Genomic DNA, 18,693 nt, shown 5'->3' on the forward strand with positions numbered 1-18,693 from the left:
AATCAAACATTCGAGATGAGTGCAGATTTGAGGAATTTACATACATGTACTGGAGTTTGTAGACTTTTATTTTGAAACGGGTCCTCTTGGTGGCCATTTTTAACAAAAAAGTGCAGTTTTTAGCTTCACATATCGGTGCATGTTACACCGTTAACCATAAGTAAGGAACTTTTAAAAATAATAAAATGCAACACCAGTGGGGGACTCAGACGCATTATTCTCCACTTAAATGAAAAGGTACATTTATACCATGATCAGGATCCGCGTCGCAGCTCTGAGTAGCTAGCGCTACCTGCTGCTGAATTTGTTTGGCTAACGTTGGGTGTGTTGCAGTTAGCTAGCTGCACCACACAGTCTCGTGCGTTTCACTGCGTGTCCCGCCCTGTTTAACAAGCGTACAGTGTTAACACACGCTGTAGCTATAATGTCAGGTTAGTATGACAGGGTACACGTATGTTATCGTAGACTTGGCTATCAGTGTTAATATTTCAGCCGCTAACACTTGAGTTTAACTTAGTCTGGGTCCTGCTAGCCTGACCGCTAGCTGTCTGTTCGGATCCAGTGTTGTTAAAGCAGCGCTGCGCTTTGAGCTTTGAGTCTTCCAGTGAGGCTCATCGCTGTAACATCCCAAATCTTCCTAAATATTAAAGCGTTGAGTTCAGTTTCAAACACTGCCATTGTCAATTTCGGCCCAGGAGACCTTATAACGCTCGGTTTGTGCAATGTTAGTTAGCTAACCTAGCTAGCGCTGTTTAAAACCGCTAGCTAGATAGATGGCTAATGTTTTGTAGCTAACGTGCTAGCTAGCACTACATAGCTACTGTTTATATCTGGTAGAAGAAGAATCAGAAGGGTACAATGAAGCTGAGGTTTCTGAGACACAGACAACACAACCCTTAAATAGGGAGGCACCCTCCCCGATTTTACAGCTACTTTATCTTCATCATTGACTCTCCTTTGATTAGAATAGGGCATTTCCTTGTGGGCGTTCAGAGTATCTGCAGATGGGGTCATTAGATTGTATTAGCTGGTTTGGCTGTGCTCTGATAAGATGATGAGCCAGGCTAGGTATAGTCATTCAAACAGAGCAGCTAAATAAAACGTTGCACTTTGATTTTCTTGTAGCCTAAACAAGGAACAATTTTAGAATATTATTAGAGCATTATTTGTATACTGGTACCAACTTTCCTGCATTTACAATACAGACTAAAGTCCTCTGTAGTGTGTGAAGGTTGTCCAGTAAACAAGCATTTGCTTTTCTTAAACCCTGCCCTGTAGTATAGTCTGTCAGACACGAAGGTGCCAGTTCTGTTTGCTAAGGCCTTAAAAATACTAAGCAGTATTAAGAATTCAGTTCTGTTCTGAGGGAAGCGATATGGTGTGGTTTGCAAGATGGCATATTGCTTTAGATGCTCAGCTTTAGAAACTCAGCTGTTTGATTATTACTTTTGTAAAGAACTAATAATCAACCTTTTGTTTTTTACAGGTAAATAAAAGCAATGTCTGCCAGTAATTGAAACTGCAGGCTTGGGACAAGCAGTTATATCAGAGGCCATGTGGTACATGAAGGGCTGGGTATTTTTATTTGAGCTGTAACAGGCACCGTGTGACCTGGGGGTGCAAGAAGCTTTCCAGAGCAGTTCTCTGGGGGCATTGAACTTGACCAGACGCTGCAGTGTCGTGATCGCGATCGTGGTTGTGGCTGAGCGAGAGCCCAGCGCTGTCAGTGAGCTGCTTTTAGCCAAATGACCACTGTGCACTCTCTCCCATGGTATTTAGACCGGCACTGGCGTTTAGGACACTGACCTCTTTCCCTTCATATGGACGAAAAGTGGAACTCTGCCAGCTTCAAGCGCTGCCATTGCCGTGTATTCTAATGTGAGAGCTGGCTGACCCCTTACACATGTGCTGCTGTATAATTAGGTTGATAAATAAGCTTGGATGATTGCTGCGCAAGCAGGTGAATTAAAATGGCCTCTTTTCTGTGAATTTGCTCAGTATCATGTTTGCCTGGAGCTAATCCTGCGTTGGGTTAATAATTTATTCATAGATGGGGCCACCAGTTCCCATTGCAGTAGCTCTTGGGATTGGCTGGTAATGGAATCATGATGTTGAATTTTAATGCAAGCTTAATATATGTTAACCCACATGAACAGTTGAAGTATCGCTGCAGCGCTAAAACGGTGTCTAATGTATGGTGCTGTATATAGTGTTACTGTTGGTTTATACTGGGTTAAGACTGGAAGTTTCTAACAGTTTATTTTCTTTCCAGATATGCTGCACTTATCTGCTATGGCCTGAGAAATGCTACCATTATTCAACATGGGGAAAAACCGGACGTGCATTCTCTGTGATAGCGTCTACAGTTCCAAACAGGTGAACATACGACTCTGTTTAACCTATATAGGGTGTAGAGTACATCAGCATATCTAAGTATTGTGGTATTATGTTTTGCAATACTGTATCTATTTTATTTTTTAATAATTAGTTTACATGTAAAGATTGGTGGCAGACAGTGGTTCATTTTGTGTTGTGCATAAACCCTGACCACTAGATAGCTGATTTTCTGCATATGATGGTGTGTTTCTTATACTATGACATTTTTCCTAGAAATTGATATATATTAACCCCTGTAGCGCAATATGTATTGTATCGCCAGGTTCTTGCCAATACACAGCCCTACTAGCAAATTTCTGGCCATACATTACTGCTGCATGTGAAGCAACCAGACTTCATCTCATGCATTTTGTAGTTTAGAACTAAGGCTGGGCTTTACAGTACTTTGTTAAAGAGGAAGCGTTTAAACAGCAAATGTTTATTCTTTTTTTTTTCCTTTATTTTTCTGTGTTCCTATTTAGGAGATGGATGAGCATATGAGAAGTATGCTGCATCATCGAGAACTGGAGAATCTCAAAGGCCGGTTAGTAACTGCCTGTACACTGTCCTCGTGTGAAATTCTGCATGTACGTCTATGTGAGAATGTGTAGTTCTGCCCGAAGCTTTCTTAGGATGCTACTCCGGGATCAGCACTATATATAAAGTACGTATCAAATTATAGGACCTGATTTTAGATCAGTACTTTTTTAATGTTTCCTGAATTGTTCACTGTAGTTTCTGCATAATGATTAATAACAGAAAAAATATTTTAGAGTTTAAAAGGGTAATGAGACAATGTCCTAAAAATGGATACATAAAGAAATTCAGAGTCATGCCTAAGACGCTGTGTTGCTTTTCGAACTAGAACTAGTAAGGGACTAGGTAGGGACAATAGAGATGCAGTGGCTTTACAGAATAAGGACAAATGTCAACAGCTAGAAGATGTGGCTTCCAAGTGATGCTGCTGGATTTCTGAACACAAATGTCCAAAATACTTCGTCATGCTTTGAGTTATCATGTCAAACTTGAGTAATCAAGCTTTCCTTTGTGTTGTAAGATTTTCCCAATATGGTGAACTGGCAAGCTTAACTGTATTTTGTGGAAATAATTTTAGCAAAAGTCCAGTTATGGTTCTTGGTAGATGTGCGTTTGGTGCAGTGTTATTTTTATGCTTTACGCTTGTGAGTGAAATTCTTGAACTCTCGCACTTGGTGGTATTTGGCTAAGTGCATGTTGTAGTTGGGGATGACTGATAAAGGGCACGTGCGTTGTTGGGCACGTGTTCTCTTCAGTATTTGAAGGGATGAGCTGAGGCAGCTGCCATAGCAAGGGCATATATATAGGTACATTGGAAACAACAGGCACAGCTAGCACAGAGCAACTGGGTTTCTCATGTGACAATTATGTAGACCACTGGAATGTAGAAAGTGAGAATGAGGTGGGGGAAAGCAAGAAATACAGTTCAAAAGAATATGACCCTGCATCTGAAGCATAGAGGACATGACTTTGCTTTTGTTTCTTTACAAAAAGTTTATTTACTTGTTGGACTTGTAAAGCATTTGAACAATGTTGAACTTTAACATAAATTTGATGGTATTGAATATATCTTGGCATGTATAAAACCATTTTATATACAAAGCTAAGAAAACAGGATCCTGGTCTTTGGTGTGTGGAAATGTAAACAGTTCTCAAGCTGATCACTGTATTTGGGAACTCTGCCATGGCACAGTTTTTGGAGAAGTAGTCCATCTGCCTGTAAGGCATCTGTATCTATCAGCTCATAAGTCTGGCATTCAAGAAGAGGGGCTCGGGCAAGGGGGGTTGCTACAGGCAGCTGTCTGGGGCTCGTATTACAGCAAACGCCAGAGAGAGACCCACCCTGATGCAGCTCTGTAGAACTGAGGAATGAGGGAGGGAGGGCGGGCGGGGGAGTGCAGCACTACAGACGAAACCAGGCTGCTTGCCTAGTGCTCACCGCAGAGCGCAGCAGACACCATCGTGACAGCTCGCTAGGGCTGGGCTGCCACAGAGAGGGCTCCAGCCTCCAGGCTCTGTTTGTGGGGCGCTAGTGGTGAGACACCATGCCACAGGCCCGCTGCCGTCTGCCAGGCCCACCACCCCATCCTGCGCCGCTCCTAACCTAAAACGAAGCCCCCAGAACCCTCCACAAGATCAGGATGATACAGCTGTTTTTATTTTTGCGATTTTGAGTTGTTGTTTTTTTTTTTTTGCATGAAAATAAGTCAGTTTGCCTCCTGATCATTTAATGTGTTGCTTTATTTTTATTTGTACTTTGTTGTTTTTCATTTTGGAGTTGGATTTATCTCCCTCATTTTTTTTTTATTGCTTTAAGAAGAACAAAGGCTGCACTTGTGTCTTAGGCTTTGCATTTGCAGCGAAAGTCAAGGCCTAGTTCGACCGTACCAACTTGTTGACAACATTTTTTTTTAACTACTTTTAAGAAAACAAAGTCATGCCTGAGGGTAGCATTGAGCGGCCCCTGTCCCCACTTTTCCCCAGGGACTGTGGACACGAGTGCCGAGTTTGCGGGGTGACGGTGGTGAGCCTGACCGAATACGCTAGTCACATCTCCAGCCCCGTGCACAAACAGCTTGTGGAGGCCCACCAGCGGCAGGCCTCCAAGGCAGACCAAGATGAAGAATACTTTGACAAGGAGATGGTTGAGCTTATCGAGAAACGCAAGGAGTTCATCAGGTGAGGGAATTTTCTTTAATTGTATGACTTTTTGTGATTTGGTGTTTTGAGTATTGTATTTTTTCCTTGTTTTTTGTGTGCACATGTTGGAACACTCTTTTGTGCTTATAGCATGTTCTTGACGGAGTTTCAACATTTATTATGTACCAGTTTGTAATGGTGTCTGCAATTTTGTTAAAACTAAATTTTAGCACCTCTTATATGAGAGCAGATTACTCAAGTTTGCATGTACTAAGAATAGTAGTGGTAGTTTTACCATTTAAGTGCCCTGAAAACCTCTTAACATACTACATATGTGTCTGCAGAGTGTTTATTAAAGATATCAATATTCACATTCGTCTCAAATAATAAAAATCATGCAGACTTCTTTTTAAAAGCTATTTTCCCCTGTCTGTGCCCTTAGCCATGTGCTGTCAGTTCTATATTAAACAGGGCTGCAAACTGGAGTCATGTATCAGGACGCCCAAAACAGCCGCGACTGTTCATTTACACTCTCTTTCTCTTCACACTATGCCTTCAGTGCTTAACAGACTTGGAGCTGACTGTCTCTCTATAACCAGGCGTGGTTAGTTCTCAGGGAGATGAAGAATTTGGTCTCTATTTTTTTCCTCCCTTTTCATGCTAACCTTCCTGTGGTCTAGTTACAGTGGTCGGTATCCAAGCCACCAAAATAAATAGTCAGAGATGGTTATAAATATAGATACTATACTATAAGATAGTATAGTAAGATAATATATATAGTAATAAATCAGTGTGATTGGACAGTATTATGACATTTCTACCTTAACTGAAGTTGCTGCATTACAAGGTGTTCAGCATTAACAATTCTGCTGTGTCACTAAATATCTGCATTGCAGCAGAAGCAAAATGTTGCACTGTGCTTTGTTTTCCATGCCTGTGCCAACAAGAAAACACACACAAAACAGCCATGGCTGCTCACTTACACTCTCCCTGCCCCGTGTCTTATGCCATACTCTTTTTCCAACAGCCAACTCAAATAGCCTAGGAGCTGATATCTGGATTCTGGATAACCTTGTGAATTGAATTCTTTAGATAATGGAGAGTTTTACTTTTTTTTTTTTTGCTTTGCTGTGTTTACTGGAGGTCCAAACCAATTTAAGTTCAGACTGTAAGTTCCTGAGATGCTGTATAACTAGGGAAAGCTCTTGGAAGATGTCTAACAGCCAGATCCAACGCAGTAACTAAGAAGTAAATCAATGTAATGAAGCAGTGCCACAAGTTGTGCGTGGTTGTCAAGCAAAAGTTGCCTCGCACATGTTCTGTCACATGCAGAACTTTATCCTACACCGAAGAGCCCTTGAGGTCCTACCCCCTAAAGCTGGTTAAGGCAGTGTCTCATATTTCTATATACAGAGCATTGATTACAACCTGTAGGTGTTTCCTGTGTGTAGTTGTGGTGCATGTTTGACAGTTTAATTAGTCCATTGTCTTCTTAATTTTCCACTAACACAGGCAAGAGGAAGCTGCCTCAAAGAGAGCCCGGGAGGAACAGGTGACTATAAAAAAGTGGCAGGATTTAAAGGAGCAGTGGTCAGACCAGTGTCAGTGGATGCAGCAGCAGGGTGGCTTATTTGGCCGGCTCCACCCCAGCTTCTCCCAGCAACCCAGAAACAGGGGGGCCATGAACTGGCAGGAACCACGAGGAGGTCCCAGTCTTGACCGCAGCAACTGGAACAGCCGGCAGAATAGGAGCGCCACATGGCATGCCGAAGGACCTCCTGACCTACAAAGATGGGGATCCTTTAATGGGCGAGGGGGTAGCCTACACAGCCGTGGAAACCTCTGGGGAGGCAGACCGGGCACCTACGGCGGCTGCTCTCCACAACAGAGGAACCAGCAGTCCTGGCCTGGTAAAGAAGGTAGTCAAGGGCACTATGAAAGAAGCAATGGCATTAACTGGCAACGCTCCAAAGATTTTGGCGCAAACATACAGCCGTCCAACCCTGGAGCATCGTCTAAGAAACATCACCACCAGAAACCACACAACAACTTTGAAAGCCAGAAAAAGGGCCACCAAAGTCAGGAAGGGTCGGGTGGAGAGAATGATCTTGGAAAAGGTAAAGGCTCCAAGACCGACAAGACGTACCGCTGGGCACCGTATCCTCCAGCCAAGCTTGGAGATCCATCTCAAAATGATGCTCAGCCTCCCTCAGAGAAGTTGCATTTTGAGTGTCCTGAAAATGGCAAGGGTAAAGGGTTAAACACAAGCAGCCAGAGCCCGGCAGTGCAGTCCCAGACAGATCTGTCTAGTGGTCTGCATGGGATTTCTGCATGGGATGAAGTGCAGCAACACAGAAGGCATAGTACAGTCTCCAGTAAGAATGGCATAAGCAGTGGAAAATTTTTCACACACAGTCAGACGTCTTCATGTACACCCAGAACTGAGAGGCCCACTAAGCATTCCGAAAAAAGGGGCTCTGCTAACCCTGGTTTTGAGACCAATCTTAGTCGAGCGACAAGTCAAGACTCTGTTAGCTCTAAAGCTTCAAAGCATTCTCACTCAGGCTCCCAGTCTCCAAGAGATGCCTCCTCCGGTGCAGAGCAAGAGCGTCTGCTTTCTGAAATGCTGCGCAAAGCCAAGGAGACGCTTCTTGTCAAAAGGAGCTCAGAAGAAAAGTCTGCCTCAGAGGACTGCCTTGAAACTACACTGCATATTGAGGAAGACCTGCAGATAGAAAGTTCAGAGCTGAATAGGGCAAAAGAACAAGTTATGGGCAAGAAGCAGAAATCAGAGAAACACAGTGGAAGAGGGAAAGAGTTTGACAGAAACACCACACAGCACTCCCTCAGAACAGCGGTTGCTGTGCAGTCTGGCAGCTCGTCAAATGATGCCAGCCTCTCGCTGCAGTCTCTGCAGGTCAGCACGTCCACAGTGGACCGCGAGGACGAAGAGGAGTGTGGCGAGAGAGATGATGATGTCGTACAAGATCAGCTAATGCAGGCAATGGATGAAGGCTTGGGCTCTGACAGTGAAGGCTCCCGCAGCAGCCACCCTCAGTCTGCAGCTGGCTGCTCGGTGCCTCCACTAAGCAAGCTAGCCCTGCCTGCCTGTCTCAAGCGGGACCTGAATCGACACATTGGCACCAAGGCCAAGGCGGTTGCCCGTGAACCCAACCTGAACATTGCTCGACGCATCAGGAACGTGAGTGGCACGCGGAAAAGTGAGAGCGAGAAGGACACAGGCTTCAAGCCCACACTGCGGCAGCTCATCAGCTCCTCCGCTTCCAGAAGGAACGTTAACTGGGACCAGGTGTACCAGGAGATCCATCGCAAGAAACAAGAGCAAGGCAAGGGCCTGCCCAGGTAAGGGATTTGTTTGCTTTGCAAAGATTGACTACATTTGATCTAAGGGGGAAGCACATTCTGAATTAATAATGTGTCTCTCTTCGTTTAGATTTGGCATAGAGATGGTACCAAGTGAGCCAGAAGGCCCAAGCAACATGGAGGAGGATGATGCCCCTCTTTGTGAAGGATTCCAGTGGGACTCTCTGGTTGACTTTAACACAGTACCAGTACCTTCACGCAAACGGAGCATGTCTGAAAGCAGTGTGGTCACTGATGGCACTGCTGCCTCCTGTTCTCTCCTCAAAACTGAAGAACCAGAGATGGAGATATCTATCAGGGGTCCGCAACACCGCTCCAAACCGATGCCTCAGTCTATTCAGTCACTCTTGGAAGATGATTGTGAAGGTCAGAGGGAAAATGAAGGCTTAGCCCAAGCCAAAGCACAGACGGCAACATCAAGTGCAAGTGTTCCAGTCCTCGATCCAGAGCCTATTGATGGGGACAGTAGTTGCATGTCAGGAACTGAACTGAATGACTGCCAGAGTGGCGGGAAGAAACGCAGAGCAGTAGGGGTGAGTGGTTTAGCTTTGTTCATGGTGTAATACTGAAGGGCACACTCTATGTATTAAGTGTTTGCATCAGTCATCACCATTATGGTCACTAATCTCTACGTTTTCAATCCAGTGTTACCCTACATAAGCAGCCCAACAGATCTGCTGTAAAGAGAAAATGCAGATTATTTAAGCACCTATTATTTTGATAATGGCAGTAATATTATCTGTTTAGATTAGTCTGCTGCTGTTATGATGTGAGTGCCTGTTCCATCTTGAACTGAGCAGAAAAGGTTTATTCCTAAACTCTTTATTGAAGTATTTATATAAACTGATTATGTCCGTTATTTTTGTCTTAGGATGTTGTATCTCCTGAAATTCCTAATTCAGAGAGGAAAAACAAGAGGCTGAAAATCAAGCCTAAGAAAGGTATGTTTGTGTTCAATTCAGTGCCAAGAGTTTTGAGTCTTGCAGTAGTTTTCTTTGCAGTATTGTTTGTAATATAATTTATTGTCTTGCTGTTCAGAACGCTCTCAATTGGATGAGTTACTGGCTGTCTCTCTGCGCGAGGAGGAGCTGAACGGCTCTTTGCAGGCGGTCGATAACAGTTTAATCCAGGCCCGAGCTGCTTTGCAGGCCGCCTATATGGAAGTGCAGCGTCTGCTAATGGTCAAACAGCAGGTTAGATCTCATTTAAATAAAACAAAAAAAAAAACAACAACATGCATCTCGTCAAGATTTGAGATTTTGAGTAGTCATCTTATTTACAATTGTGTCAACCACCTTCCAGGTAACCACAGAAATGAGTTCCCTGAGAACCAAGCGTATAGAGATCCTCCAAGGGTTGCAAGGTACTAAATTTGTGTATTTATGGTTTGTTGTTTTGCTACATTTTATTACATAGAAACTACAGGTGAGAAAATTGTACATTTCTTTATATAATTCCAGGTGCATCAGAGTCCCCAAAGAGTCTGAGAAGCTCAAATGATAATCTGACTACTACAGCAGCACTGCCTTCATCCTTTTCAGCCCTGCCTGAACAAGCTGCTCCGAACAGTAACCCAGCAGCTTCTTCGCCCTTCCTCGCACCATCACCCGCCACTAGTCCGGCCTGTATTGTTGTTAAACAGGAGCGCCTGTCGCCTGTGGCCCCCAACCCAGAGCGAAAGCATGCAGACAGCCCCCTCCCTGGTCCCCACAGTACTACACCGGAGCAAATAACTGCTGCAGCCCCTGAGACAGAGGAGCGGTCTGCCAGTTTAGGTAAACCTGAAGTTCTGTCTTACAAACCTACTTCATTCAACACTGTTGCTGCTGCAATACAATAACTTCAAGTAGTATTATTTGCTGAATATAAGCTGAAGTAATTAACTGGCCTGTAACTGATTTTTACACATAACAATCCTGCTGTTTGCCACAGGTGCTAGTTTCCAATGCAGTCTCCTGGTAAAAATAAGTCAGAAGGATATGGAACGTGCGCAGGAAGAAGTAACCATGTGTTTGAGGGCTGCCTCTCAATCTTGCCGGGCCTCAGAGGAGCCAGTCCTAGACCCTTCCTCCCCCCCTGCCTCAGCAAACCTCTTCTCTAAGCCCTCCCCAGCTTCTGCTGTCCAAGAAGCCAAGGCTGGGAAGCGTGTGAGGAAGCTGAAGAAAAAAAGGGTACTGAGGAAAGCTCAGGGAAGCGAGCAGCTAGCGGTCAGTGACTCTGAACTGGACACGGATCAGCCTACACGGCCCGTCCGCAAGCTCCGGAGCCGTCGTCGGCCCAGTGGCTCCTCCTCTTCCTCCTGCCCTCCTGCTGCTGAGGAAAAAGAGGAGAGCATGGAAGTGGCAGAAGCTCCTGATCCTACGCAGAGCAAGGAACCAACACGAACCCCTGCTGGGAAGGAGGTCCAGGACACTGATTCTTCAGAACTGGAGATGGTGGAGCTCCCCCAGGCTCTACCCTCTGAAGTGGTCAATCTTGATTCGTCAGACCCAGACGAGGGGGTTGCAGAGGACATGAGCCCTGCTCAAGTCTCCAAGGAACCTGTTGCTCTGAAAACAAGAGCCCAGAAGCTTGCTTGCAATGAGGTCACATCCACCAGTGAAATAGACACCAGCAGTGCGGCAAGGAGCTGTGAAAGGTTGGTGGTGGAGTATAGGAATCTTCTTTATGGAAGCTGTAATTCAAAGTACCACAAGTAATGTGATAGTAGTGTCATGAATTGGCTATGCACTATTCCCCAGTGAAAGGATGGTCATGTTTGAAAAGCAATCCATCTCATTTCCTAATTTCCTAAAAAAACTTTTTTAGAATTATTAGTATAATAGTATAATAGTATAACTCTGCCACTGTCCAGAAATGTGGGTTTTTGTTCCTAAAATATCTCATATTTTGTGTTTTCTAGTGAGAAGAAAGTGGTGAAGGCATCCAAAGCATCTTCAGGTAGGTTCTTTACATGCCCAGTTGTTGGAAGGTTTGCTTTACTTTAAGCATGTTAGCATTTTTAAAATGTCTTTCCTAAACAAAACCTTAAATGGTTGCCTTAACAAAAATGGTTCACCCTATATTAATTATTTCAACAACATAGTGCAGAAAAATGTAATTACTGAGAAACACATGGTTAGATTTAGCTGATGAACCAAATCCGCTGAAGTAGATTCTCAGTTCAGATTCTTCTGTGGTATGTGTATGTTCTCAGAGAGAGCAACCCTGGCCTCTCTAGGGCAGACTCAACTGAGGCTATCTCACAGCCAAAATTAGAATGCTAACACTAAAATAGTTCAACTCCCTAAATTACTTTTTATGGGCAAGGTATTCTTAGAGCCCGATATTTTCCTAGATCCGACATGGCTAGCCCTGCTTCTGAGAGCAGCCACTGTGATAAGACCATGATGAATGTATAGAGTCATTTTGCAGAACACTCTGTTGATGCTCTTGGCTTCTTGTGAGGATGTCAAGTGTATGTTGGAAACTTGATTGGCTTAAAGAGGAATGACTTACATAAGAAAGACTTATTGTAGGCAACACTGAATCTTGGTCGATGAATTAGAAAATATGTTGAATAGCTATCCAGAATTACTTTTTATTTTTTATTTATTTATTTTATAATTATTAATGATTTTTAGCAGGTAGCTTTAATGATTTACATAATCAATGACTCTTAATGTGTGTATGTTTTATCAGATGCTTCATCAGACCCAGGAGAGGAGGAGGTGCCCACTGAGGGCTCATTTGAGGGCCATCACGAGGCAGTGAATGGTATGCAGATTCATAATGGCTTGCTGTTCACCTGCTCAGGAGACCGCACTATACGAGCTTTCAACCTGGTGGTGAGCCTCAATGCAACCATACTCCTGCCCAGCACTATTCTTCTTTCTGCATGATGCATATAAAGCATGATTTTAAGTGCCGCAGTCAGTAATTCTGACTTCTATATTTCCATAGGAGAGAAGCAAGCCTAGTGCTTTGCTGTAGAACCATGACAACACAAACCTTTTAAAGGACCCTTTAACACCAAAAAGGCTTTCACTATTGTTACTATAAGTCAAACAACCCTTATTTTACCCCATTTATAAAACCATTTTAAATGCTTGAGCTGAATAATACACACCTAAACTTCTTTACCCAGTTTAACCAGTGTGGCTGGGTCCTATTTTTGCCAATAGTCTGAAACAGAAACAGCAAAACTGCTGTTCCTTATTGTTAAAATACTACCTTCTCAGTTACTCAGTCTGCAAAACTGTTGCCTTTGTGACCATATGTTAGAGCCAGCGATAGAAATACAATTTTGTGCACTACATTGCACTACAGCATGGTTGACTTTAGGATGTAACAGTCTTTTAAATTCATTCATTAATTTTACCTCCCAGACTTCTCAGATATATCACTACTGTGTTGTTCTCCTGTGTCCTTTAGAGTCGTAAGTGTGTAGCTGTGTTTGAGGGCCACAGTAGTAAAGTGAACTGCCTACTGGTCTCGTCGGGGCCTGGCTTGCAGCAGCGCCTATACTCCGGATCCAGTGACCAGACCATCCGCTGCTATAACATTAAGGTGCGTCCCAGTGGCTCTGCTTCAGTGCACTACACACTTATATGTGCAGAGCGACTCCCAACGTCTCCCAACAATCATGTTACGGAGTGGGGAATGTAAAAAAGGGGAGGCCATATAATGTATGATTGACAGGGGTTCTTGTGGTATATTCTGATGTGCATGTCCAACTGGGGAATATCTTGGAACAAAGGCTGTGGTTGACTGGGTTGCTCTGTCTTGTAGACACGGGAGTGTGTTCAGCAGCTCAGTCTCCCTGATCGTGTGCTCTGCCTCCACAACCGTTGGAAAGTGCTCTATGCTGGCCTGGCCAATGGCTCGGTGGTCACCTTCAGCCTCAAGGTAAGTACTTTCAGCTCTCTCACTTTTTATGGCTTGGGAGGAAAAAACACCTGCTTTAGCTTCAACAGTAGGACAGTCTTCTAATGTGTTCATTTGTGATCATTTGCTTAAATGAATGTGAGTAGGGGTTAGAAATGTGGTCAAATATTGATACACTTTATATTTTGATATACACTAAACGCTGCTATCTTAATATTCTCCCATATTTAGTCATTTTTGTGCTGTTCATTCAACATTTGCTGCACTACACCCAGTTAAACAGGACTAATAATGCTCTTTGTAATGAAGCAAGCAGTTGGTCAGTTTTCTTTAAACACTGCCATCTCGTTGTTCATTGCAATAACAAAATTGATCACAATAAGATATTGTGTAACTTGCCATCTCTAAATGTACCATTTCACCAACTGCTGTATAAAATGTAGACTGAAGTGTGTGTTGTCTGATCTCCTCCTTCAGAATAATAAGCAGCTGGATGTGTTTGAGTGCCATGGGCCGAGGGCAGTGAGTTGCCTGGCTACAGCACAGGAGGGCGCTCGGCGTGTGTTGCTTGTGGGCTCCTATGACAGCACCATCAGTGTGAGGGATGCCAAGAGTGGCCTGCTGCTTCGCACCCTGGAGGGCCACACCAAAACTGTGCTCTGCATGAAGGTGCACAAATATATGTGTTTTCATGGTTACATTTTACTTGAAATCTACAATATACTATAGGCATAACTGTGCCATAAACATATTATGGCAGATGTCATAAGCTTGTCCAATAATAAAACAAGTGTCTACCATGCTACCATTCCCTGTTACTGTTAAGACAGATACTACTCTCTTTTAGGACATTACAGCATAATAATGGCAGTGTGATTTAGCAGATTGACCTTTTGTCATTCTTTCAAAGCTTTGATCTAAAGTCAAATTCTAAAACTATTCATATCTGTTTAAAAGACAAATAATAATAATTGATTTTGATGCCGTGGTTTGAATTCATTTCTAAAAGAGAGCTTCTATATTTCCTGTTTGCAGGTGGTGAATGATCTGGTGTTCAGTGGATCCAGTGATCAGTCTGTCCATGCACATAATATACATGTGAGTCTGTCCTTCAGGAAAATTCTATTTTTAAGGTTTAAGGTTTAGCAGCAAAAAGCAGGAAAATATTTCTCACATTTTTGGAAAGGAATTCACTCTAGCCCTGCTGTGTGTGTGTGTGTGTATGTGTACGCAATTCAGACCGGTGAGCTGGTGAGGATCTACAAGGGCCATAACCATGCTGTCACCGTGGTGGCCATACTAGGGAAGGTGATGGTCACAGCATGCTTGGACAAGTTGGTCCGTGTGTATGAACTGCAGGTGAGAAAGCAGGCAGTCTTGTCTAATGTTAAGAGCTTTTGATTAGAGCGATTTTGAAAGCGTTTTGTGTATTTTGGTGTTGCCCAGTCTCACGATAGGTTGCAGGTGTATGGAGGACATTCAGACATGGTGATGTGTATGATCATCCACAAGAGCATGGTGAGTCTACCTTTGTCAACATGCACTCAGCTCATTCATTCATTCACTTTCTCAAAGCATGTGGCTTTAGATAATTCTTCTCGTCACAGCATGATTTAGTTCAAGGGCATATGCCACTATTAAAATAGACTATTGGATGATGGCAGAAGAAATAATGTTAAAGCTGTAAGACTTGAAACATAGAAGGGCTACAGAAAACAGTTTTTGAGGAATAATGAATGCAGTGTCTACTGGTATGATGATCAAATCCCAACTTTAAAAGCCCGTTATACAGAGGTCCAGGTAATTCTGTAATTCATATAATTTGCTCACAATTCAAGTCATTGCAACATTTACATTTGTAAATGTATCATGTAACATAAATAGTAATTTTATCGTGACATTTTATTCTCTTGTTTTATGTAATTCACTCTGCTGTAGATCTACACAGGCTGTTATAATGGGAGTGTGCAGGCTGTCCGGCTGAACCTGATCCAGAACTACCGCTGCTGGGTAAGTCACTGGGCTGTCAAGAAAAAAAAACTTTGTCATCCAGTTTACAAACAAGTATACAGTAAAATGACAATCCTTTGTGGACCACAAAAAAAAATTAAATGCAATTATATAAGTGAAACAAATACTAATTTGAGTGACACAATGTTCGGTATATTATGCATCTTCCGCAGTGGCATGGCTGTTCCTTGATCTTTGGTGTAATGGAGCACCTGCAGCAGCACCTGCTCAACGACCACACCAGCCCTACGCAGCAGACGCTCAAGTGCCGCTGGAGGAACTGCGACTCCTTCTTCACATCTCGCAACGGCTCCAAACAGGTACTGGAACAACCCACATTCACGCATATACAGTGCATATCAACTGCAGAAGTACAATAGGTTTATTCATGATCATGCCACTCACAGCATTCCAGCAAATCCTAGGCAGAAACTCTACGAAATGCAGTATTCTTGCTAAATGTACAGTCTAGGTCAAGAAACATACAGTTACAAAAAAAAACTATGCTCATGTTTAGTCTACACAGAGTTTATTTAATCAATAAACAGGCAATTAAGCCATTTGTAGTTTTGTATTCCAATGCAAGGCAGTTGTCATCTGTACACATTTTTACACCTGGCCGTTTTATGCATCTTCAGTATCAGGGTTATATCTGGAGAGAGATGATTAGCCTGGTGTTGTCACACATTGTAATGCAAGTGCAGATGCATGTAGTTAAAATCTTACCAGGTTACACTCGTTTGAAGCGACTAGGTGTGAACAGAATACTAGTTGGATGCATTTAGATATTTCTGGTTCAGTATAAACTACATCCTGTTCTCATACAAACCCGGCTGGAGTAGTGGTTTCTAATAACAATGTAAAATTTACTTTACAAAACTGCATCTGTGTCCATGCATGTATCAAATATGGATATCCCCTTCAACAGTGTGGTTTTCTCTGATCTTTGTAGGCGGTGCATGGTCACATGCAGAAACACGCAGAGGAGGACAGTAAAATGGAGTCTTGAGGGGCCCTTGGAGTGTTCGTACTATTCACCCAATTAACCCCCTCTTATCCCATATTGGGAAGATCTCATCTACACCTCAGGATAGGAGCTATTTCCTTGTGCATATCTTTTTCTATGTGTTTAAGTACCAACAGTTATCATCTGAGACAAACAGACAGAGCGAGAGAGAGAGAGAGCGAGAGAGACGAGCTACTGTGGCCATTCTTCATGCCACCTTTGAATATGGAAGATTTTAATTATTCACTGAGGAGAAGTTTTATGGGGGGTGGGGGGCAGTTTGTCTGTTAACATCTTTTTGAAAGAGCAGCATTCACAGTAGATGTTTAGTAATGTCACATAATTGCCTACTGGATGTGTTTTGAGGCTTTTTGGCATCCAAAGATTCCTCAGTTTTAGAATATAGATTATTTTCAGTCTCCTTTTCACAGATTTACTGGTTTTGTGACCGTACTAACCTTCACATCATTTTATCTTTCCCTCTCGTCCATGTAAGCTGTAATTGTCTCTCTTTATCTGAAGCCTGGCTGAGTATGCAGCTTTCTTTTCTCCTGCTGTGGCACAACTGTCATTTTTCAGAACAGAGTAAATACCTGCAGGCAAATGGATAACGCAGCTCTCTCTGGATCTGTCTCTTCCCACTTGTCTCTCAACTGATTGTGCACAGTATTGTCAGCTCTGAGATTCCATGACCAAATAAAGACGAATGAAAAGAACTGCGGAAAACGTTGTACAAAAGTTGGGACAGGGAAAGACGAGTTGCTAATGCTCCCCAGCTAAAAAAAAACAAACAAACACACTTAGTTCGGTACTGTGTGTGGCATGGGTTCAGGGATGTACTTCGTTTGGAGTGGTTTGAGGTGTGTCTTCTTGAGCAACCAGGTTTTCTATTTTATTTGAACTACAAAAGTGTTTTCTGATGACAGTCTCTTTCGTAGAATCAACATTTGCAGTATTGGCTTTATGCTAAAACACTAAAGATGTTTTTGTTTTTTGGGGGGTTTTTTTGGGTTGGTTATGTTTTTTGTTTTTTTCCTAATGAGAATAAGTTGCTATTCTATAGCACGTCATACATCTAACCTTTTTTTTTCTTCCTGTTTTTGTTTTACTTCCTTTTTCAAGTTTTGTTTTCCTTCAAGTTTTTCTTCTTTCTTGTCATTTCAGAGGTTTCACTTTATTTCCCACTAATGTGGAAAGATGACTTCATATGCATTACGTGGGGTTGTTTTCTATTCTCGTATAAGCACTGCCTTTTTTTCTCTCTTTTTCTGTTTTTCCCCTTTTTTGTTACTCTGTGTGGTTGCTCGCTGATATTAAGACAAAGTGGAGGGGTTTCTGGTTTGCCGTAATTCAGATTGTCTTTCAAGGGAAGGCATTTAAGTGACCGATCCTGAAATATGACAGTTAAGAGTGCTTAACCTACTGTGAGCATAATGCGTGGGAGTGTGCTTGTGCCTAATAATAATATTAATACTGTGAAATATTGGTTGCCTGAATTGTGCCACAGTAAAGTTCATATAATTGAGAGTTGTGCAAAGGCTCTGCCTCTTTTGTGTTGATATAAATACAGAAGCTGATGGCGGAAGGGCAGGCAGTCTGACTGTGGGATTTTTTTGTTCACTGTGTGAGTGTTGCAAGTTGTTGAAGTTAACATGGGAGGTGTTCTTCATGGAGTGGAGTGTAGTACTAGAATCCCTCTCCCATGCCATAGCACTCAGCCATAAGGGCAGCACACAAAAACATACAGCCGCTAAACGGTAAACAGCAGTCATAATGGTTTCATTTAGGCCTGATTTAAAATTCAGTGCTTCTCAGATGTGGTCCTCTGAGCCCCCAGATGAACCACTGTCTTGTCTGTTCATTGTCAGATGGAACAGAAACGTGGATTGTCTTGGACTGTGGTGGAAGTCGCCTGTTAATCACCAGGTTTACTAGGTCTATCAAAGCTGGGAATCAGCAAACCGTGCAGGACTCTGGCCCTCCCTTGCCCACCCCAGGTCTAGGTGGTGCTTGAGTAGTAGATAAGTAATATATGAGGCAATAAGCTACATTTAAACATTGCTTATCTCCACACTAAGAAGGTTTCAGCATACTATAGTATATGGTGGCCTTTTCCCTTCATTTCTTTGATTCTTCGTTGTGCTGCTTTTATTCTAGCCACATTATTATTTTTATTTTTTTTTTGGTCCTCTTAGCGATTGCCTCTGGCAGTACCACTTTAACTCAACTGTACAATAGTGTGTAGCTGAGGGAGCATTCTGTCAACCTCTTCCCTGGTACCCACAAGGTTGTTCCTTTCCAGTGATTACCTTGTTTCAATAAAAACAAATTTACAGTTTTGTCGACCTGTCCTTGTGTGAGATTATTAAAAAAAA

At 42.8% G+C, this 18,693-nt stretch overlaps 1 protein-coding gene across 1 annotated transcript; it reads left to right on the top strand.

Moving 5' to 3' along the window:
- The first annotated feature begins 121 nt into the window (after positions 1-121).
- Positions 122-18,658, top strand: znf106a (zinc finger protein 106a). The gene is made up of 22 exons (XM_072689497.1): positions 122-237; positions 2,273-2,376; positions 2,859-2,920; positions 4,897-5,091; positions 6,565-8,415; positions 8,507-8,969; positions 9,308-9,377; positions 9,475-9,629; positions 9,739-9,799; positions 9,897-10,211; positions 10,369-11,074; positions 11,339-11,376; positions 12,118-12,263; positions 12,850-12,984; positions 13,207-13,323; positions 13,780-13,971; positions 14,338-14,400; positions 14,542-14,661; positions 14,749-14,820; positions 15,241-15,312; positions 15,486-15,632; positions 16,265-18,658. The coding sequence occupies exons 2-22, from the start codon at positions 2,305-2,307 to the stop codon at positions 16,319-16,321; spliced, it is 5,109 nt and encodes a 1,702-aa protein (XP_072545598.1). The 5' UTR covers positions 122-237; positions 2,273-2,304; the 3' UTR covers positions 16,322-18,658.
- The last annotated feature ends 35 nt before the right edge of the window (positions 18,659-18,693 follow it).

This window comes from Salminus brasiliensis, chromosome 10, assembly GCF_030463535.1.
Source record: "Salminus brasiliensis chromosome 10, fSalBra1.hap2, whole genome shotgun sequence".
NCBI lineage: Eukaryota > Metazoa > Chordata > Actinopteri > Characiformes > Bryconidae > Salminus > Salminus brasiliensis.

What these genes read in the sequence shown, in the direction of transcription:
- znf106a (XM_072689497.1), top strand. Translation starts at nt 2,305, where the DNA reads ATGCTACCATTATTCAACATGGGGAAAAACCGGACGTGCATTCTCTGT. An exon ending in GCGTCTACAGTTCCAAACAG is followed by an intron (nt 2,377 to 2,858) that starts GTGAACATACGA and finishes GTTCCTATTTAG; the next exon opens with GAGATGGATGAGCATATGAG. An exon ending in TACGAGCTTTCAACCTGGTG is followed by an intron (nt 12,264 to 12,849) that starts GTGAGCCTCAAT and finishes TGTGTCCTTTAG; the next exon opens with AGTCGTAAGTGTGTAGCTGT.